At 56.9% G+C, this 22,131-nt stretch overlaps 1 protein-coding gene across 5 annotated transcripts in view; it reads right to left on the reverse strand.

The window, feature by feature from the left end:
- ARHGAP23 (Rho GTPase activating protein 23) overlaps positions 1–22,131 on the reverse strand; it is a 74,008-nt gene that overhangs the window by 23,856 nt on the left and 28,021 nt on the right. For 4 of the 5 annotated variants that reach the window (XM_063110829.1, XM_063110834.1, XM_063110830.1 and 1 more), the window contains exons 4-17: positions 21,994–22,089; positions 21,718–21,796; positions 21,509–21,563; positions 17,402–18,566; positions 15,604–15,759; positions 15,268–15,379; positions 15,021–15,078; positions 13,633–13,776; positions 8,669–8,986; positions 7,339–7,400; positions 6,938–7,068; positions 6,083–6,204; positions 5,547–5,702; positions 1,713–1,791 (exon numbers count right to left, since the gene is read on the reverse strand). In XM_063110829.1, the coding sequence (XP_062966899.1) occupies positions 1,713–1,791; positions 5,547–5,702; positions 6,083–6,204; positions 6,938–7,068; positions 7,339–7,400; positions 8,669–8,986; positions 13,633–13,776; positions 15,021–15,078; positions 15,268–15,379; positions 15,604–15,759; positions 17,402–18,566; positions 21,509–21,563; positions 21,718–21,796; positions 21,994–22,089 (2,733 nt within the window). Of the gene's footprint in view, positions 1–1,712; positions 1,792–5,546; positions 5,703–6,082; positions 6,205–6,937; positions 7,069–7,338; positions 7,401–8,668; positions 8,987–13,632; positions 13,777–15,020; positions 15,079–15,267; positions 15,380–15,603; positions 15,760–17,401; positions 18,567–19,584; positions 19,671–21,508; positions 21,564–21,717; positions 21,797–21,993; positions 22,090–22,131 lie in introns of those variants that run through there. The other variant, XM_063110831.1, reaches the window with a different exon arrangement.

Below are 22,131 nucleotides of genomic sequence, written 5' to 3' on the forward strand. Positions count from 1 at the left end.
TTAAAGGGCAAATGGCAAAGCAGAGCAAATATTTGCAAAATCTAACAAAGAATTAATATCTGTGATGTACAAAGAGCTTGTCTCCTACAAATCAATACGAAAAGATAAGCAACCCAACAGAAAAATGTGCACATAGTTTGAACAAGCAATGACAGAGGAAATAGAAAAATAAAATAAATGAATGAAAAGAGATTTAATCTACCTAGTAATGAGGGAAATGAGAATGAAAATAATGAGATACTATTTCCCCTATCTGATTAACAAAAGTTTAAAACATTAATAACATCCAGTGCTGATGGGGATGTAGGGAGACAGATTCTCTCTTATGCTGTTAGTGGGAGTGTGAACTAGCATCTCCTTATCAGAGTGCAGTTTTTTGCGGTATTTTTTGTGGATTGCTGGTACGGGGCATCTGAACCTTTGACCTTGGTGTCATAACACGGTGCTCTAACTCACTGAACACCAGCCAGCCTCAGACTGCAATTTGACATTAGCTTTCAAAAATGTTTCCTGGGACTCTGACCTAGCAATTCTACATCTAAGAATCTAATCTATGCAGACAGCACAGATCCAGACCTGCAAGGACATATTTAAGGAAAGTCATTGCAACGGGTTTTGTAATAGCAAATATTTGAAGGCGACCTGAATATCCATCAATCGAGGAGTGAGTAAAGAAATTATAGTCTATTCAGACTATGAAATATGATGTGGTTGGTTTAAAAGAATGAGATAAAGCTCTCTGTACTGACGCAAATGAATCTCAGAATTACAATCCTGCTTTTGTGAAGAACAGCTCAGCCAGCAGTAGGCTGGGGCCCGTCATGCTGGCTCCCGAGGGCAGATTGTGTGCATCTCTTCCCAATACCAGGTTGGTGACATCATGTCAGTGATGAAATAAACCATGGTGGGAGTATTTACACCATGGAAATTGGAAAACTACAGATCAGGGCTTTTACCCCCTTGAGAGCGTGATGTTAAACATTTACCAGCATACCACTAAACTCACCCACCTCCAAACCCTATGCATGCATATGTGTGTCTTTGTCATATGTATAAGAGGGTGGAGAAGGAAACATAATCAATTGTTAATAAGCAGCTCAACCGATGGCCAAGAGCTGAACTCTGGAGCCAGATGCCTGGGGCGGAATCCTGGCTCTGCAACTTACAACCTGCATGATCTTGGGCAAGTCACTGAAACTCTCTGAGCTTCAGTTTCTCATCTGTAAAGGGGAGATTATAGGACCTACCTCATGGAGGTGTTGTGGGAAGTAGTGCTTGGTGACAGTAAATGCTCCGAAAGTGTCAACTGTAACCTCTGGGGAAAGGGATGGGAGGATGACAGGGCTTCTGCTGTATGCTTTTTTTTTTTTTTTCCTTTTTCTTTTTAAAAGATGACCAGTAAGGGGATCTCAAACCTTGACCTGGTGTCAGCACCATGCTCAGCCAGTGAGCTAACCAGCCATCCCTATATAGGATCCGAACCCGTGGCCTTGGTGTTATCAGCACCGCTCTCTCCCGAGTGAGACACAGGCTGGCCCCTGCTGTTTGTTTTATTCACACCTGTACCATCCTACTGTTTTACCAGCACATTTCTTTTGTGTTTAAAAGAAAACCCAAAAAGTAAAACCAATAAACCAAATAAAAAAGTGGTCAAGGTGTAGCCTAGACTGCTGTCCCTCCCTACCCAGCCCCTACTCCCTGCTCCTACTCACCATCAGTGAAAAGAGGCTCAGGCAGCTTTCGAAAGAAGGACTTGAGAAGGCTGCTGATGACATTGAGGTCTTGCCAGCGCTGGAGAGGAGGCAAAAACATTAGGACACAGGCTGGCCCAGCCCAGGTGCCCAGACCCCCATGCCCCCAGGTCCAGAACTGGACAGCCCTGGCCTGGGTGCCCATGTCTCCACACCAGTCCATCCCAGAGTCTAATCTAGCCTAGCACAGGGCCTCCCTGGGATCCACTCACACCAAGCTCTGCCCAGACCAGGGATCCCAGACCAGGGATCTCTAGGCTAAGAAGACCCCACTCATCAGGGCTGTGGCAGCAGAACAGAGTTTCCAGCTAGGTCCTGCCCGGCCCCCCACACACACACCTGGCCCCAGCCCGTCCCACTCCAGCCCAGTGGACTCCAACACTTGCCCATCCACAGAAAGTACCTGGCACTTTCTTTGTGCCAGGCACCTTGGGGGACAGAAGTAAGTGAGAGCCACCCCCACGTGAACGTGCTCACTGTACCTCCAGTGGCCCTACAAGTGCCAGGCTCAGCTCCTGCCTCTCATGCCCCCATTCAGTGGAGAATCATCTTCAGACACCCTCTCCTTACCCCCCAAAGTCTAAGTATCCACGACAGTCATTCAGCCCGGCTCCTTCCTGCCTCAGGCCCTTTGCACTTGCTGGTTGCCTCAACTAGAACTCTCCTCCCCCTGCCCTGTGCGAGATTGGCTGCTCACCCTGCTGAGTGTTATGGCTAAAGCAGCCACCATCACTAGCATCCTGTCATCTGCATCAGGGCCCTGATGTTGTTTTTTCCATGGTGCTCACCCCAAAATGTCATTATGTTATGCTTTAGTTTCATGCCTATCTCCCCATCGGAATGTAAGCTCCACGAGGAGCAAGGGTCCTGTCTGTCTTATTCCCCACTGTATTCTTATCACCTAGCTGGGATAGTCAGCCCGGCACTTAAACGGTCTAAATCAGTAGTTCTCAACAGGGGGTGATTTTGCCCCCCAGAGGATATTTGGCAATATCTAGAGCCATTTTGGTTGTCACAACTCGGGGGTGCCACTCGCATCTACTGGATAAGGGCCAGAGATGCTGCTAAATTTCCTCCAATGCACAGGACAACCTCCCATAACAAATAATTACCCTGCCCCAAACGTCAATTGTGCCAGGGTTGAGAAACTCTGGTCTAAATAAATGGTCATCAAATAAAAGAATTGGAATGAACAGCCAGGTCGTTGTCCCTTCTGTCCACCAGGGGGTACCATCCCTCTGCACTGCAGCAAAGTCAGGCACGACCACCTTGCTGAGAACCTTTCAGAATAACTCAAGCCCAGAAAGCAACATAATACCCTCAACAACGAGATACAACTTGGCAATATACTTACTCATTCCAATGAATGTACAGCTTAAGGCAGACAATTCCACAAACAATACACTCCACAGGCTCAACACACAACACTTACTTCCAGCTCTCCCCACAACAAATGACACTATTGATGCCTAAGACAAAACGACACTCCCAATACACTCGGCAAGCCCCCATCTTGCCCTGGCTGAGCCTGCTGCCCCTCCAGCTCGGGTTCCTCTGCTCCCCCAGCTGAGGCTGAGCTGATGGGCTTCGTTGCATACCAGCCCCCTACCCAGTGCAGTCCCAGTCCACCTCACTCCACACGTCCTGGCCCTGCTGGGGGGCTCTTCTCATCTCCCAGCAGCCAAACCCAAGACCTCAACCAAACCCTCTGGATTCCTCCCTCAGCCGCACCTGAGTGTCCCTCCTCCTGTCCCACTCTGAGCTTGCCCTTGCTTTCCTGTGCCCACCCTTTCTGCAGACAACAGCTCCCTCCCTCATCCCCCCTAAGCCCCAGCTTGACGCAGGCCACTGTCTAGTCCACTCAGTTCAGTGCCTGATTATGCTGTCACTCCATGCAGTGACCTACCATCATCTCAAACCCAAGGAAGCTACCACCTGACTCGTCCCCTCTCTTCAGACTCTCCAGTGGTCCTACTCCCCAGTTTCTCCCAAGGACAGCTGTCAACCACCCCCAGCTCAAACTTTTGGCTCTTCCCTGCCTCCCCTTCCTCCCTCTGATGCAGCTCACTCCTGGAGACGCTCCCACCCGCCTCATTCCCCTGGGACCACCGAGTCCTCCTGACCCTCAGTGCTTCCGATGTATCAGTAACTTCCCCAGACCCCCTGCTCCAGGCCTCCCTGGTGCATATGCATTAGGCATAAGCTGCAGCCTTCCTCTTTCTCAAACCCTACTCTCATTTATGCCTCTCCAGCTTTAGAACCATCAGAAGCTCCCTATTGTCCATTAGATCAGGTCAAAGACTGCAGTAAAGCCATCAAAAAAGCCCACTGTCCCCTGGGCTCCTCCTCCCCACTGCCAAGCCCAGGAGGTGGGTCCACTCTCTGTCCCAGCCCTCAAAACCTTCTCTAGGATTTTAGAAAATGCCATCACCCCCCACCCGGACTGCCTTCCTGACCACCTGCCCCCTTCTGTTCCTCCTTCAAAGACAAACACTCAAGCCCACCACCGGCTCCAGCCCCCAGCACCCTTTCCTCCCTCATGCACAACGTGGTCCTTGATGAGAGACCATCCTTCTCTGTCACCCACAGTCTCACACGTACTTGTCCTGTCTTCCCAGTTCCCACGGACAGGGAGACTCTTATGTATCCCATGAGGCTTCACGGCGTGTGACTCACGGGACTTCACAGCCCACATTCGTGGTTTTCCAAAAATCTTTATCATCAGAGCCCCTTTTGTCAAATACAATTGTACATGAAAACCCAATATGACAGACAGAACAAAGCAGGGTTGCTGTAGTGCAAGCAAGGACGGGGGTCCTGACCTGCCCTTGGCCTCCCACGCCCCTCTAGGGAACTCTGGGACTCTGGGGAATACAGTTTGAGAACCACCGGCCCTGCTGCAAACTCTTAAGTGTGGTTGCAGATCCCTTCACAAGCTGGTCTCATCTCATCTGATCAGCCTCTTCTCTTTCCAGGTTGCAGCCACCCAAACTGCTGGCTCTTCTAGAACACATCATATATTCCCCTTCTTCTAAACCAGGGGTCCACAAACCACAGTCCGAAGGTGAAATCCAGCCAGCAGCCTGTTTCTATACAGCCCATGAGCTAAGTATGGCTTTTACATTGTTAAAGGGTTGTGAAGAAGCAAAGGAGGAGCAGGAGGAGCAAGAGGATGAGGAGGAGGAGGAGGAACAGGAGGAGGAGCAAGAGGAGGAGGAGGAGGAGCAAGAGGAGGAGGAGGAACAGGAGGAGGAGGAAGAGGAGGAGGAGGAGGAGGAGGAGGAGCAAGAGGAGCAGGAGGAGGAGGAGGAGTAGGAGGCAGAGGAGCAGGAGGAGGAGGAGAAGCAGGAGGAGGAGGAGGAAGAGGAGGAGGAACAGGAGGAGGAGGAGGGAAGGAGGAGGAGGAGGAGATGGGTGTGCAGCAGAGCACACCGAAGCCTGTTTCGCAGGCCACCCCTCTGCCTGGCATGCCCTTACCTGGCTTCCACTGGGTTTTAGTGAACTCTACGCATCCTAAAAGCTCAGACAAAACCACCGTCCGTGAGCCCCTGCCTCAGAGCTCCCCAGGCCATGACTGTATTTATCCCTTAAGCTTCAGCCTTGGGGTGACACCATCCCCAGGCCTGGCCTGCAAGTATAGGTCCCATCTTGCCCATCTTGGTGCTCTGGCCCAAAGCTGGGCACATCCCAGGATACAATGAACACGACACAATGGACCACGGAACTCTCCCAGCACAGCATCCCACACTCCACCCCATACTTGGCCCTTGTTCCGCACACCCACCCTGCACCCACCTCATCCTGCAGGTTGATGTCACCGGGCCCGCGGTTGAGCTGCTCCTGCAGGCTGGACACAACTGCGTTGTTGCCAGGCACTCGGTAAATGCCCGTGGACTCCAGCCCCCGTGCCTCCACAATGCGACAGCATGCAGCCACGATCAGGGGGACACGCTGGGGACACAGGCAGGGCGGGGGTGTTAGGGGGCACGGAAGTCAGAGGAGGCGGGGGAGGCCATAATGGGGGCAGTGCAAAGCCCAGAGCTACTGCCAGAAACCCCATGGGGGACAAAAGGCCCTCGCTGCCTCCAGTCTGGGAGCTAGAAATGACACCAGTGCCTCATCGTGGTCTGTGAAGGAGCAGGCTGAACCTCAGCTCTGCTGCTCCCTCCCTGGGACAGCGGGGCAGCGTGGGGGGCCTTCCCCTCTCTGAGCTGTTTCCCCAGCTGTCTGTACAATGAGGTAGAGAGCAGGTTCCATGTCCCTGGCAGCTCAGACCCTCAGTTCCTCAGTCTCCCCCTGGCCTGCCTGTATGGAGCATGGTGGGGACCCACCTGGTTCTCTGTGGCTGGCTGGCACTCCTCCAGCCGGACCCCAAATGCCCTCGGGGCTGCCTTCTTGTTCTTCTTGATGATGTTGATGCCCCAGGGGGTTCTGGGGGCAGCAGCACTGTCATCTGGGGTGGGAGAGGCAAAGACAGCCAGGGTGAGCTGGGGGAGCCCAGGAGGGTCAAGACACTCACTGCCACATTCACATGTGTTTGGACACATGGGGACTCTAACAGAGAAGCAGCCAGGATGCTGAGACTCCCAAGAGAAGGCCACAGGGATGAGGGCGTGTACCCTGGAGGAGAGAGGCCCCTGAGTGATGTAAGAGTTTCTGTGTGGCCTCAAGGGCTAAAACTATCGGGTGGGAGTCATAGATTCTGGTACAGCCAAAAGAAGAGCTTTCTTTTTTGGGTTTGCTTGTTGCTTTTCACAGCTGGCCAGTACGGGGATCACGAACCCTTGACCTTGGGGTTATCAGAACCACGCTCTAACCTAGTGAGCTAACTGGCCAGCCCCCACCAAAGGAAGAACTTTCTAACAGCCAAGTGTGCAAAGATGGAAAAGACTGCCTCCAGAGCAGAGACTGGAAGACCATGCAGCAGGGATGGCATGGAGGGAGTCAGGCCCCACACCCTTCCAGCCCTGAGACCCTGAGACCCTGAGAGCCCTCAGACCCTCACAGTCACACACACTAGGTAACACTGGCACACACTCACAGGCAGACATAGGCAGACACACAGTCCAATGCACATATGCACGCACATGCTCTCCCCTCTCTGTGCAGACCCATAGGGCTGACCCCAGCCCCCAATTCACACACAGACAACACACCACACCCCATCTCAGCAGCCACCTTCCTACCCTTGCTTCCGGCAGGCTGGTCCTGAGTCCTGAGGCCACGTGCCGTGCTCTGCTTGAGGAACTCAGACTTGAGACCCCCCAGGCCGCGAGAGCCTTTTGGGGAGGAATCAGCTTTGAGACCAGAGCTATGGCTGTATAGGAAAAGGGGGAAAGGAGGGGTCTTCATTTGAGGTGGCCCAGCATGCTACCTGCCCTGGCTTCCTGCCACTGGTACCTCCCCTCCATCTGGAGGCAATTCCTCCATGCCTGTGGGGGACTGGCGACCCTTGATACCCCTGCCCCCAGAAGTCAGTGACCTGGGGGATTGTCTCAGGCCTGGAGGTGGGTGGAGGACAACCTCTGCCTGGAGTCTCCCCACCACCCCCAACGGTGAGGACTGCTCCATGAGGACTAGGCCTCACCTCACTTTGCGGTAATCATTAAGCTTCTTGCTGATCAGAGCTTGGTTGGCACAGCCGGGGTCCTGGAGCAGGAGGGAAGAGAGAGCAGCCCACATCAGTGCCCACAGCCAGCACGCCCCAGGGTGCATCCCTGGCCCCTGCCCCAACTCCCCTCCCTAGTCCATCTGTACAGACCCTGGAGTGAGAATGACCAGGGCTGGACTCCCAGGCACTGGCTCACCAGCTGTGTGACCTGAGGTAAGCCACCGAGCCTCTCTGAGCCTCACTCGCCTCAGCCATAAACATGGGGAGCTAATAAGGCAACCTCAGGGCTGGGGTGCAGAACTGTGAACGCAGCACTCATCACAGTCCTGGCAAGACTGTGTGTCTCCTTGTGTCTGCCTGTTAGTGTGCACCAGGGTTACCTAGTATAGGGGAGATGCCGCAATAATGAAAGTGACTCAGGACCCTCTGACCATGCCCTATTGGGGACAGCCCAGCCAGGCCCCCAGAGCAAGGGGCCCAGACTCCAGGTACTTTCCTTCCTGCAGTGAGGACAGATGATGTCCCAGGAAGGGCAGAGCTGGTCAGTGAGAGGATGTGTTGTCCTGGGCTATGGCCCAGGAGCTGTGCACTAGCTCCTCTCCCATGGCCAGAGGGACCAGGTCCCAGGCCCACAACTGCCCCCGTCACAGACCGGCGCCCCCGTCACAGGACTCCCACATGACTTTGTGCAGGTGTGGCAAGGCACCTTTGTGCAGGCACCTGGCTGAAGGGACAAGCGGGGGCGGAAACCCAGCCCAGGTCCCCTTCGAGTGCAGCTAGTTACAGCTGCCCAGGAGGGGGCGCCTTTTTTTTTAATTCTCCCAAAACTCCTGCCCAAGCCTTTGGCTCAGCCCTTGCCTGCCCACTGCCAAAGGCCAAGCCTTTTGGCCTCCTCCTGAGGTCAATGTATTCATCCCCCTGCAGCAGCCAGAGGCACCTGGTTCTGTAAGGCTCCATAGGAGATTCCCCATCCCTCACCTCTGCGAGAAGTTGAGATTGGCCTGGAGCTGGCCCCTCTGTGCCAGAGCCTGCCCAAAGCAGTCCTAACAATAACAATAATCACTATCATTACTATGGTTATGGCTGTCACAGCCAGGCCAGTGGCTGAGCCTTGAGGATGCCAGCACTAGGTGAGCCACTATCCCTGCATCTCCCTCATACACGCCCTGGGTGGACACAGCCGCAAGGTGTGCTCTTGCTAGCCCCGTTCTCTAGCAGAGGGAGTGAAGCCCAGAGCGGTCATCCAGGTGCACAGTAGGTGCCAGGCAGCTCCCGCCCTGGCCGGGGGGCTGGACCCAGCCCTCACCTCGCCCTCGGCCCTGCTGTTCTCTCGGATCGCTCTGATCCAGCCCAGCATGTCATCCCGGTCCTCAGCCTGAAAGAGATATTCACAGAAGTCAGCGGTGGTCAGCCGGAACACGTGCCTCCTCTTGGTCTCGCTGTAGGAGATGTCCACCAGGCAGGAGCCGATGCAGACGGGCGCCGCCTCGTCCTCACCTGCGCCGGCCGCCGCAGCCCCCGCCGCCGCCGGCCCGGGCTCCCGCCGCTCCTTGCTCAGCGAGAGCGAGCGCGCCCGCAGCACGGCGTACACCCGCTTCCACTGGCGCAGGCCGCTGCCCGCTTTCTGCAGGGAGACACGGGGGAGGGGGAGACAGGTGAGCGGTGAGAGGGCAGGCCTGCCCACCTGCCCCCAGAGCTGGAGGGGGCCTGAGAAGCAGTGCACAGCAGTGGGGTCAGATCCCCACCCACTGCCCACCAGGAGCCCCCTGCTCCACAGTCCACCAGCTCTCAGCCCCTCACGTGCCTGGACCCCCCTACCCATCTTTGTCAATCACCCCAGAGGACCCCGACCTTCTCCCACTCTAAATACCAGCATCTTGGGCTGGATGGTTAGCTCAGTTGGATAAACTTTGGTGCTGATAACAACAAGGTCCAGGGTTCAATCCCTGTACCAGCCAGCTGCCCAAAATAAATAAGTAAATAACCACCAGCATCAGCACCCATCGGGTGTTGCCAATGCCCCTACCCAGCATGACCCACCTTAAATAAAACTTGTGTAAAGGCATTCCTAGTCCACACCCCCTCCACACACTGCCCCTCCTCACAACAAGAGGGTCAGGAGCTGTCCCAACTCACGGGGGGGTTGCCTCCCACTCAAGACTCCATTCAGAGTCCCCTGCCCAGAATCTGCTCTCAGGGCCACCCAGGGCCACCATGTTGTCAAAGCCAGTGGCTGCATCCCCACCCTTGTCTTAACCTCCTGGCATCACTGACACAGCCAGCCTCCTTCTCTTTCCAAACCCACTCTTGGCATCTGAGACCCCCTCATTCCCTGGTTTTCTTCCTAATTCCACTGGGTCCTTCTTAGTCTCCTCCACTGTCCCTCCCCATCCTCTACACCTGTAGTTGTCAAGTGGGGCGAATTGCCCCCAGGGGACATTTGTCTGGAGATACCTGGAGGGGTGCTATGGCATTTAGCAGGCAGAGGCTGGGGGTGCTGCTAAACATCGCACAATGTGCTGGACAGCCCCCTCACAACAAAAAATCATCTGGCCCAAAATGTCGACAGAGCTGAGGATAAGAGGCCCTGCCCTAAAGGAGGCGGAGCACCAGAACGTGGTCCTGGGCTCTCCTCTCCCTGCCTGCTCGCCTCAGGGATGTCATCTATGCCCGCAGCTTTAGACCTGGTCCATCTGCTAATGACTATCCCCAAATGTATATCCCTGGCCCCGGCCCCCCATCACCCAGCCAGTCCTGGACCCCCATGGGCTGCTCAGCATCTCCACCCGCCTGCCCCACAGACACGTGACATGCCACTCACTCGCTCCAGGGCACACGGTTTCTCGCCATCAAACCCATTCTCCCTGCCACCCCATCTTTCCCAGCACAGTCCATCCACCCACTGCTCAGAAGCGTGGGAGCTGCCCTTGACTCCTCCCTTTTCCTCACCCTTGACATCCAACCCATCTGGAAGTCACAACTGCTCTGCTTCCAAAGCATCACCTGCCTCCAATGTTTCTGCTACCGCCCTCTCCAGGCCATTACCACCTCTTGCCTGGACAATGGCACAGACCACCCCAGTCTCCATTCTCGCCTCCTGCAACCCATTCTCCAGCCAGCAGCTGCAGCCACCATTCTAGAGTGAAGGAGATCACGTCTGTCCCCCGCTCAGCATCCTCTCACAGAATCCCATCGCCCTTGGAGTCAAGCCTAAGGTCTTCTGTGGTCTGGCCACTGCCTCTGTCCAAACTTCCTTCTCCCTCCCTCTTTCTCATGATGTCAAGCCACAGGGCCTTTGCCAGCGAACAGCTGAGCCCCGTCCCAGGGGCTGTGCACTTGCTCTTCCTTCTTCTCCCTGGAGCCCCTCCCCCCACTTCTTTATATGGCTGCCTCCTCTCCAGGTCTGAGTGCCAACATCACCTCCTCAGTGAGGCATTCTCTGGCCAGGGCAGGTGCTCACAAACAGGTACTGAAGAAATAAAGTTATGGTCCCTGGGGCACTCTGAGGGCAGGGGCTCCATCTCCCCATCAGACAGAGGGTTCCTTCCTGCTGGCTGGTGGCCCACCTACTACACACCCAGCACAAACTTCTGCCCTCAGAGCAAACCAGACCAGACAGGATGAGTACAACCCGCGTGTGGCCTCCCACCAAGCCGATCGAGCTGAGAGCCCTGCCCACTGCCACAGAACCACTGGACCCGGACAAAGCAGGGGACAGCAGGGCTCTCCAGGGAGAATTTTAGTGCTACAGTGAGGTGGTGACAAGGGCACCTTTCTGAGCCTAAACCAGCTGGATGACCTGGGATAAGCCAAGCCCTCTCCTGGCATCAGTGTCCCCCGCTGATAAAAAGAGAGGTAAACTAGCCAGTCTCCAAGGTCACGTCCAGCTCAAATGCTGGGTCTGCAGCTGCAGACAGGGATGTGTCACACACACTCTCTCCCCTGCTCTGCCTGATAATAGTGAGTGGTCTCTGAAAGAGGCTGGGGGCTGGGAGGGGACAAGGAGAGGCTTGAACTGCTGTCTGGCTGGCAGTCAGGACCCTGGACAGACTAAGGGCCTGAAGCTGAGTCAAGGACCCCTCCTCTACCGCGCAGACCACGGCACCAAGGGGATGAATGACATCGGGCTTTAGCAGCAAGGGAGTGGAAGCCCCTGTCCTCCAGAACCCATCAGTAAGCAGCAAGGGGCCAGCTCCTATCCCTGCCCAGCACGGAGGCCGGGCTGCCAGGGGCCACCCAGAGCTGGGGGTCAGGCTACCCAGCAGGAGGAGCCAGCAGCTGTCACGAGAACCCTCCAAGTAGCTCAGCACAGACAGAGTGTGCCGTCTTGCCGGCTCTTTTCTGGTCTCCATGGCAGCCTCACCTCCCCCAGCCCCCACTTCCTCTCCAGCTCAGCTGGGTGCTCTGCCTTCTCCCTTCCTGCTCCTACACCCCAGGCCGCAGGTGCCAGGAACACACTGAGTGCCACACTCTCAGAGCCGCTGTCCCCAGGATACCTCCACCGGGCCCTCAGATGTCACACAGCCCCAACAGAACCCCTCGGCTTCCTCTCCCCAAACCTGCTCCTCGAGTGCCCTGGACCCAGGGAGGGTACCACCACCCACCCCCCTTCCCACAGCCCTAGCCAGGAACCCAGGAAGCATGTCACCTCCTCCTCCTTCCTGCTGCACCACCCAGCCATCAGCAGCCCAGCCATCCCTCCTCTAGAACCTCTCCCTAAATGGTCCCCCCCCCCCACGACAGCAATGGCGTTGTCTCCTCCTGCCACAGACACAACACCTGTCTGCTGACGTCACACACACACCCCTCCGCCTTTCCCCCAGACCCTCCATGAGGGCATCTCCCATGTCAGACCACTCCCCTCCCTCTCTGCTTTGTGCATTCTCACACTCTCCAGGTCTCAGCCTTCTGGACACCTCCCCACCCCACTGAGGCCCCCTGAGCTCCTCCATCACAGTGTGAGGATCAATCGTGAGGATCTGTGCATGCACAATGACCGTGCAACATGCACTTTCTCTGCTTGTCTTAGACCCCAGGAGGGCAGGACCTGCCTGGCCCCCTCACCTCTGAATCCCCAGAACCTCAACAGAGTCTCCTGAGCAGGGGGGCCTTAGTATCACCAGCAGATGAGTGCCGGTCCCACCTAGATACTTGTCTTACTTCATCCACAACGCGTGGAGAAGAATAAGTGTCCCCATCTTACAGATCAGGAAAACGAGGCTTGGGGAAGTTAAGAGATGTCGAAAGCCATATGCTGGATGTGTGGCTGGGCAGGAACTCAAAGCTTATGTTCTTTCCAGGTAGCACAAGACCCCCAGAAGGCAGGGTGGAAAATTCAAATAGTCACAGTAAGCCAAAGAGCAGTGACTGCCAAGTGCCAGGCACATTACTTAGATCATCTCATTTAATCCCCAGCAATAGACTTAGGAGCAAGGGATTATTGTTAACTCCATTTTCAGACAGGGACACTGAGTCATAGGTAGGGGAGTGGCCCAAGCTCTCAGCAACGCGTGGTGCTGTCAAGAGTCAGACCCAGACTATTCGTGGCCACTCCGCTCGTTCTGTGCAGGCTGCAGAGGGCTGCTGTCTCCCTCTTCCCCAGACAAGGCACCATGGAGCCAGGGCCCCGCCATTCCTCTCTTCAGGATCTTGCCTGTCTTCCCTCCCCTTTCCCATCCACTCCCCCAGGCCCCGGGCCAGGCCCCCTTCAGCTCTCACCTGGATCTCTGTGGTCTTCTTGCCTTCAGTCTGGCCCCTCTCATTTGCTCCCAGCATGCCAAAAGGGTAATTTAAAGCTCTAACTCTCTCCTGGAAGAGCTCCCAGGGACTTTCAGTTGCCCTTAGGATGAAGACCAAACCCTTTGCTGGCCCTGCAAGGCCCTGACCAGGCTGGCCTCTGCTTTCTTCTTGGGCTTCAGCTCCCTGAAGAGAATTACCCTGGCCTTGCTCCCTCATTTTCCATGAGTCCCAGTAGCCATTTTTGCAGTGATCTGCCAACCAAGGATCACCGTGGAATGGTTTTGTCAGAATTCCAAACACAACTTGATCATCCCTAGCACAGCAAAGACTACCTCTCTTGTTAACCTCCTTTTCTTGAGTTAAGTGCCCCCCAACCAGAAGTTCTTCCTAGCATCTAACCTCTATCCCTCATGCTACAGCCTAAGTGGATTATCTGTCTCCATAGGCCACGGGGTCGGTGCAGGAGAAGCTGGAGAGTTCTGCCGGAGCCAGCTTCCATCCACCCCCACCTCATTCCTCTGCCCATCTTACCTTCCCCTTCTTGGTGAGGATCTGTTTATAATACAACCAGCCTTCTCTCCTGATATCACTGAAGGTCGCATCAGAGAGGTCAGAGGTTGAGTGTCGCTTAGAAGGAGCATCAGCATCTTCAGAGGTGCCCCAGCTATCTAAGGACTGCAGGGAGACAAAAGAGGGCAATTTAGGGTGGCTTCTGCAGTGCCAGCATCTCAGAAATCCATGGCCCATTCGCTGCCGCACAGGCCTGGTGTGTGCGTGCTATGCCCTGACTTGCACAAGACCTCCTGGGCTGTGCTTGCCCTCTGTTGACCACTTGTGTTGGGGTCATGAGACATACATAATGGAGAAGCCGGAAAGGAGGAAGGGCCATGATCTGCCAGCAGATCACATGCCTCACCACGCAAGAAAAGCCAATCTGGAGCCCCCTTTAACTTTATAGACTTGAAGGAATTAAGGAAACAGAGGAAGCAATTATGTCAACAAAGAGTTGAATAAACAGGGGAAGTGGGAACATCAACAAAGACTGAGTTGGTGGAACAGGTAGTCATGTTCACAAGGAGTTAAACAGAGGAAGCGATAGTGTCAACAAGACTCCACAACAGAGGTGACACGTCAAGGGAGAGTTAAGGAAGCTCAGGAAGTGATAAGGAAAAAACCAGGTGACAAATACTGTCAGGTGTTAAGCAAAGATCTGGAGGGCTGGAAATCAAGATGGCTTTTACAGTCCGTCCATCCCAGGCCTGAGCCTGTCTCCCATGTCTTGAGGCCAGAAACGCCAGCCTCTATCAGTCTCAAGGCTGTGTCCCCGCCTTCCTTCCAGTGTGCCCCCCTCCCAGTGCCCTGAAGACACCATGAAAATACTGATGGTGCAGGCACACTTGTAGGTACTAGGGATCCGGCCGTGAACAAGGAAACCCTTGCCCTCAGGGAGCTTATATTGTAGCTGGGAGGCAGGCAAGAGGGAAGACAAACACACAAGATGTGTAACAGGAGAAGTGCGAAAGAGCAGAACAAAGTAGCGAAGGGAGACATGAAATGTCAAGAGTGGAGATGAAAAGCTCAGTGAAAGCCTAAAAAAAAGCCTGAAAAAAGTGAAGTGAGTCATGTGGCTATGGAGGTGGGGAGGCCGCCAGAGAGGGACATTCCAGACAGGGGTGATGACAAGTGCAGAGTCTCTGGGTGGAAGGCCATGGTGTTTTTAAGTGACAACAGAGCCACACAAGAGGAGTGGGTCATGTGACTGACATGAGGGTGTGTGGGCACAGGGAGGAAGGAGGAGACAGTACCCAGAGTAGCTCATTTCGGGTCACAGGAGTCATGGGCTGGAACCCCACGCCGAGGCTGAGCTCCCCAGCCCTCCCGGCCACCCTCGCCCTTGCACGCACACGCTGGCCGCTCACCCCATCAGTGAAGAAGCTTCGAAGCATCCGCAGGCTGGGTACTCGGTTTGGCAAGCGCCTGTGGAGCAAGGACCAAGGGTGAAGGATGTGGGAGGCATGGCTGGGACCTCACTCTCTTGTCACCCACCACTCCCAGGGCCCAGAGGCCTTTTAGGGAGGCAGCACACTCCCCAGTGTGCCAAGAGCCCCACCTCAGGCCAGCCAAGGTGGCTGTGGCCACCCACCCCATGTCCAGACAAGGCCTCACCGCAGAGCCCGGCCCTCGTCCCGGAAGGTGTTAAGCCCATCATCGCAGGACTTGGAGCGCTCCGTGGTGATGGCCAGCAGGTAGGAGGAGCGGCGGCCAGGCTTGATGCTGCCTGCAAAGCCGCCCATGTGGGCCTCAGGGTCAGTGGCGCCAGGTCAGGGGCTTCCCTGGAGACCTCCCTTGAGGGCAGGGCCAGGAGGTGACTCTCCCCATGGGGCCCCAGGAGGAGCAGAAACCAGGGGGAAAAGAACAGACATCAGGCAGCAGGCCCAACAGGGACCCCTGGGGACCAGGCGACCAGGGAGAGGCCAGGGCTGGGGCGTGGGGAGCACTCACTGCAGTCCTGCGAATAATGGCGGCTGAGGGCAAAGGTGAAGGTTGGGGAGGACGGGCTGGTGCCCAGGACGGGGGCCGAGTTCATGGCACTGGAGACCACAGCGGAGGCAGGGACGTGCTTGGCTTGGAGGTCAATGCTGGGGCTGGTGGGCTCGTCTGTGTGAGCGGAGGGAGTGAGGCTTGAGGGCAGCAGGAAGCTGAACCTGCCCGACCCCCAGCCTTGCAGCCCCACTGCCCCGCACCCCCAGCCTCAGACCACAACCTGCAGGCTCCTCACGCCCTCCAGGCCCTGCTCATGACACACCACTGCCAAGCGTGACCAGCGCACCAGACTCTGCTCATGGAATCTCGCCCATCAGCGGGGACTGAGCCTCCCCCACACCAAGGGCACCAGAAGTGGGGCCATCCTCCTTAGACCAGGTCCTGAGAGCAGAGCCAACATCCCCCTCATCAGACTGAGAGCTTCCTGAGGGCAGGGACTGTGTCTTCCCATAAGACTGGGAGCTCCCTGAGGGGAAAGACTGTCTCCCCCACCAGTTGGGGGTTCCTTGAGGGCAGGGATGACATCTCCCCCGAGAATGAAAGCACTCTGCAGGTAGGGACTTTACGTCCCACTTAGTCTGGGGCTTAGGAAAGGAAGGGGCTGTGTCACCTCTCCAGCTGAAGGCTGGCCAGGCTGGGTCTCCCGCTGCCCCGGCCTCTTCCCCTCCCTACCTAGGCTGCCCTGGGTGAGCTCACCTCTCAGCTCCAGTTACCGTCTCTCGGGCCCTGGCTGCCAGCTTCGTTATCCTGTATTCTGGTCTTTCTTCAGAGCCCCTAGGCTCAGCCCAGCCCACCCCGCTCCCTCATGGGCGCTTCATATTCAACAAGCCCTAAACCTTTTCCTGCTCTTCCTGCCCCCTGTCATTCCCAATATGGGGGTGAGACACCACCCTCTAGGAAGGGCAGAAACCTGGGAATCACCCCAGCCTCCTACTCCTTGCCTCTACCTTATCCAACAGCTAAAGGCCAGCCTTCGAAAGTTCCCCTGCTCTCAGGATAAAGTCCAAACCCCTCGCGACTCCTGCCCTGGAAGGACATCCTGCCTCTCTCACTTCAGTGTCTTTGCGTATTCTATTCTCTCTCGCTGAACATTCCCCCCAAGTCAGCAGAAGGTCCTTTCTCCAAGATTCTCTCCATGGCCACCATGCCCCATCTAGGTCACACAGCCTTTCTCTGTCCTCCTAGAGCTCCGTGTATTATCACACACTCATCCCACTGGACTGTTCCTGTCTGGCTGTCTGTCCCCTCTGCTGGACCATACATTCCAGGAGAGCACAGAGCCAAGCACAATGCCTGACGCAAATACTTGTTGGATGGAGGGTGGGTGGAAGGAACAAAGAGTGAAAGATATAAAGGAAGAATGGAAGAAAGAAAGAATGGAAGGATAGAAGGAGGGTCAAAGAAAAGAATGATGGATGGGTGGACGGAAGGAAGGAACAAAGGAATGAATGAAGAAAGGAAGGAGGGAGGGAGGAAGGGGATGAATGGATGGATGGATGGAAGAAAAAGTAGATGGGAAGATGGCTGGAAGGATAAATGAATGGGAGCTAGGACGGAAGAAGGATGACAGAAGATGAAAAGAAAAATGGAAGGATGGGTGGATAAATGGATGGATGATGGATGGACAGATGAGTAGATGGATAGAGAAACAAGATCAACAGCCAGCCCAGAGTTTGGCCCATGGTAGACAGGTGGGTGGGGTACAATGGGAGCAGACAACCAAGTTTCCCAAGACAGCCACCTGCACATCACTCACCGATGAAGGGAATGGAAGCCAGAGAGTCTTCGGTAGCAGCCAAAGGGGCCACCTTCCTGCCCAGGCGTTCCCCTCGCCCACTGGCCTCTGGCTCTGGGGACTCATCACCAAATCCAAGGTTCATCTGCCTTGCAGGGGTCAGCTGGGCCTTGCGACCTGTCGGAGGCTTCTGCCTCAGGACCACCTCATCACGGCGATCCTCAGCTGGAGGATCCAGGGACCGGGTGCTGGGTTCCAGCCGGGCAACCCTGGGTGGTTCGGAGGCCTCTGGTGGGAATGGTGCAGGGGACTGGGCCAAGTTGAAGGTGGGCAGCCCCCCAAAGGGTGAGTCCCGGAAGGAGAGTGCATGCAAGAGGCCAGTCCGGCGCTGGAATGATGGACTGTAGCTCCGGTACCCAATGTACCCACTGTCATCCAGACCCTGCAGGCCAGGTGGGGGTGGGGCCTGGGGGCCCAGCAGGTCCCGAGGAGGGCAGGCAGGGGTGCGGGTGGATGGACGCTGGGGAGCCCAGCCACAGCGTTCAAAGTGGGGCGACACCAGTGTCCCTGGCCCCAGTGCCTCAGCTGAGCGGGTGGCCCGGCTCAGGTAGTTGTCTGAGCGAGCTCGGTGCCAGCCCTCCTGGCCCAGCGGACTCAAGGCATCCTGGGAAGTGGAGCAGGGCCACGGGCGATGGGCAGTCATGTCTTCCAACCGGTCCTGGGAGGCGCTGCGGGCCCGAGGAGGCATGGCTGGGCACCGTCTCTCCCCTGCCCTGCGGGGTACCTGGTTTGACAGCCAGTGTGACAAAGCCTGCTGGCACTCCAGTCTGCTGGGGGGCACCCTGCTGCCAGGCTCCGGGAAGGCACGGGGAGTCCGGGGCTCCGACGGGAGGTGGGGGAAGGCACCAGGGCTGGGGCGGGGCTGGCTCATTCCCAAGGAAGAGTTGTTCGGATGGGCACGGGTGGTAGACGGGATGCGGGGCCCTGGGTCACTCCAGGCAGCAGGACTCCGAGGGTTACTAGGTAGTGCTGAGATGGGCTCAGGCACCATAGTGGCCCAGGTGGAGACCCGGGCTGGCGGGGCGTAGGTCTTGCGTGGGTAGCAGATCGGCGGCGGCTCTGGGATGCTGCGGGCCTCTCCAGAATACGGCTCGTTCCCCTTCAGGTAGGCGTCCTGGGAGTAGGCCTGGCCAGAGACACAGAGGCAGGTGAGCAGGGCTGACAGGTCCTGTGGGGAAGGGCTAGGGGAGCCCTAGGAGGCCAAGGCCCCCAGAAGGGGACTGAAGGGACAGGGCCAAGCAGGGGGAGTCTTGAGTGGGTGGGAGTTGACGAGCATGCTCCAGGGGGAGAACAAAGAAGAAGTAAGAGGCCTTTGAGACACACACACACACACACACACACACACACTCTCACTCACTCACTCCAGAAAGAGCTGGGATTTCTTTCAGACTTATGACAAGGACTGCCTTTAGCCACAAACATTCCAACATCTGTTTTCTGAGGTCCTCCCCCCATCCTGGCCTCCACTGCCTGCTGCCTTATGTCCAGCGATGCCCACAGCCCCTCGGGTGGGGCTGGGAAACCCCAAAGGACACCAGTCAAGGGACTACAGAGAAGAAAGCCAGTGAAGGGGTGTGTCCGGGGCGGGCTGGGGGTGAGTGGGGACTGGGAGAGCCCAGCTGTCCCTCCATCCCCTGGCTGGGGAGCTGGGGTGAGGAGGAATTGCCCACCTCCTGCTCCCTCGGGGTCAGGCTTGGAGGAGGGGCCAGACTGGCTGAGGGTCCTTAGGCCACCTTCTGCCACTTCTCAGCCTGGAATTTGGCACTGAGAGCTGAGGCTGACACTGCATTGCTGAGGAGTGACAGGGCCAGCGCCCAGGCCCAGCCAAAAAAGGAGGCGCCCCCAGAGACAGTGGCCTGTGGCCCTGGCCCAGCCTGGCCCTTGACGAGCTGCCTGGGGGCCCAGCTCAGGACGAAATGTCGAAGGGTGGGAGGGTGCAACTAAACACACACCCCACACCACAAGGAGACACAGGAAGATACACACCCAGAGACACACACACACACAGCGAAACACAATGAGAAACACACAAATACCTACGCCTCCAGTCCCAGGCCCAAACATCATGTGATGAGAATGACCTAAACCACACCCCACACACTCGGCCCCCTCCAGACCGGCACACAGGCCGGGGACAGACATACCTCTCCCTCCTGCCATCCTGCCGGCTCCCCGGGCTCCCTGCATCATGTTGGTGGCGGTAGCATCCCGGCCCGCCTCCGCCCTCCCCCCACCCCTGGCTAACACCCCACTGACCACTGTGGCCGGCCCTGGCCAGAACCTTCGGGCCCCCTCAGTCTGCCCTCCCTGCAGCTCCCCCTCGGCCCCCACCCGGTTCTCTCTCGGCTGGCTGGCTGGCGGGAGAAGGGAGGGGAGGATGGGTGTGGAGGGGCCTCGCCGCGTCGGTGGTGGCGTCAGCAGCTGCCGCCGCCCGATTGGCCTCCAGCCTTGGCTCCCAACCACAGGAATGCCTGAGCCCCACCCTCTGGTCTGCTGGAGATGGGGGGGCCAGTGGAGGCCCCCAGATGCTGACATCTGGGGCTGCCAGTCCACCCGAGCCTGGGGAGCAGAGCTCCAGGATGCTGCCCTTCTCACCCTTTGCCCCTGCTGGCTGGGGAGAGTGGGGGACACCCTGGCTTCCCCCACTCCAGTCACCACCCTCTTAGCTGGCCTTGCCTCAGCCTGGGGGGAGCTACACGGCAGGGCCTTTGAGACTCAGGGTGAGCCACCCACTGGGCCCCCATTCTTTCTTCCCCCTCCCCGGGAAAAGCAAAGGGACAATTGAGGTCAGGGGGTGGAGGTTCCCAGAGGGGCATTGTGCCAAGCATGGCACTGTGATTACAGTGATTACAAGAGCGTGTCCAGGGCAGAAGCCAGCATGGCGGCTTCCAGGGCCTCCTGGGCTTGGCCCTCAGCCCTTACTGGAGGGCAGCAACCTCAGGGCCAAGCAAGCTGGCGTCTGGCTGGGACCCATGAGACCAGGGAACTGGGCACTGGGCAGAGAGGACTGCCCTGGGCTCTGGGCAGAGAGAGAGAGAGAGAGAGACAGAGCGTGAGTGTGTGTGTGCATGTGTAAATGGTCACACTTGTGAGTTCGGGTATGTCTGTGTGATGTCTATGGACACCCTTTGTGTGGTGGGCTATGTGTTGTATCCTAGGTGTGCTGCAGTGTCCAGAGGGGAGACGGTTCAGAACACACATCACAACTGTGCAAATTTTGGATCCTGGGGTATTGGCAGGCACAGGCCCTGAGGTGGACTGCAGCGTGCTGTGATGTTGTGGGCATACGTGCTGCAATGACACATCAGTGGGTGTTTATGTCATAGTAGTGAGAAGTCCAAGCATATGCATGGTGATATACTGTGGCATTTGTGCTGTGGGAGTGGAGACGAAGAGTGTATTGTGATGTTCTTGGTGTTTGTGGGCACATGTGGTGTTGCGGTGTCCTGTCGTGTTAGGGAGAATTGTGGTAGTGGGTGCCTGTGTGTAGAACTGGGGCTTGTCTGGTGCGCTGTGTGTGTATTACAGCATACTATGCCACATGGTATACTATATGAAGGCTGGTGCCATGGGGTTGTGTCGTATGTTTGTGTATCTGGTGTGTCCCGCGCGTGTACTGAGTGGTGCATGTGACAGTGGGGGGGGGTGAGATGTGCCGGGGGGTATCTGGTGTGTGCTCTGTACGTGTGTGTGCGCATACCTACCAGAGATACACTCACTCAGAGCCAGGCAGGGAGGGGGTGTGGGGAATAGGCATCTCTTACAGGAGCTGACAAGAACGTGCCAGTCTGGCAGGGCCTGCCAGGCCACCCTCTTTCCAGATACCCTGGCAGGAATCCTGCCTGCCTACCAAGGCCAGCGCCTCCCCTCTTCCCTTCACAGAGTAGCCCAGAATGAAGCAACAACCAGCCTCAGCCCAGGGATGGGCCTGGCACCCCAGATTGGGCAATGCCAGGCTGTGCTGCCCCCTACACTGCCTCCTCTGCCTCTCAGAGGGGCCACCACAGGAGGAGGGCCCAAGGAGAAAAGCTCAGGGGTCCTCCACTCAGACAGTAGGGCAGGACTCACCAGCTGGAGGATGTCCTCATCCTTGGGCATGATGGAGAGCTCCAGAGTGTCATCACTATGGAGACAGGACAGAGGGTCAGGTGGGCTGAGGCTGGGGCCTGGGAGAACAGGGATCCTACTCGCCACGGCATCCCCAGGGCCAAGTGCGGGGTGTGCACAGAGGCAGTGGGCTGGGAGCTACCACAGGAGAGGCAGGCAGGGGGGCTCACCTGTTTTGGATCAGAGCTATGACCTGGGAGTAGGTCTTCCCAATGACGCTCTCTCCATTCACCTTCACCAGCCGGTCTCCTGGGGACAAGGGCAGGGCCACGTGTGAGCAAGCCAAGGGGTGTCAATGGCCACACCTGAGAATCCCTGTATCAGGTATGGATGACAGTGGGGGGACAGGAGCCTCCCCCACACCTGGATCCAAGAATCCTGTCCTAACCAGAAGGAGGGAGCCGAGCCCCAGGGGGTGCAGCGAGCCAGCAACTGGGACAGCTCACCTGTGCGAAGCCCCGCTCTGTGGGCAGGGCCATCATCCTTCACATTCTTGACGAAGATGGTGTCCATGGGCTCCAGGCGGTGCCGGGGGGAGGGTCCTGGTGGGCATCAACCAGGTTAGCGGGGGGGTGACCGCTGAA

The sequence above is a fragment of the Cynocephalus volans genome, chromosome 10, assembly GCF_027409185.1.
Source record: "Cynocephalus volans isolate mCynVol1 chromosome 10, mCynVol1.pri, whole genome shotgun sequence".
Lineage (NCBI taxonomy): Eukaryota > Metazoa > Chordata > Mammalia > Dermoptera > Cynocephalidae > Cynocephalus > Cynocephalus volans.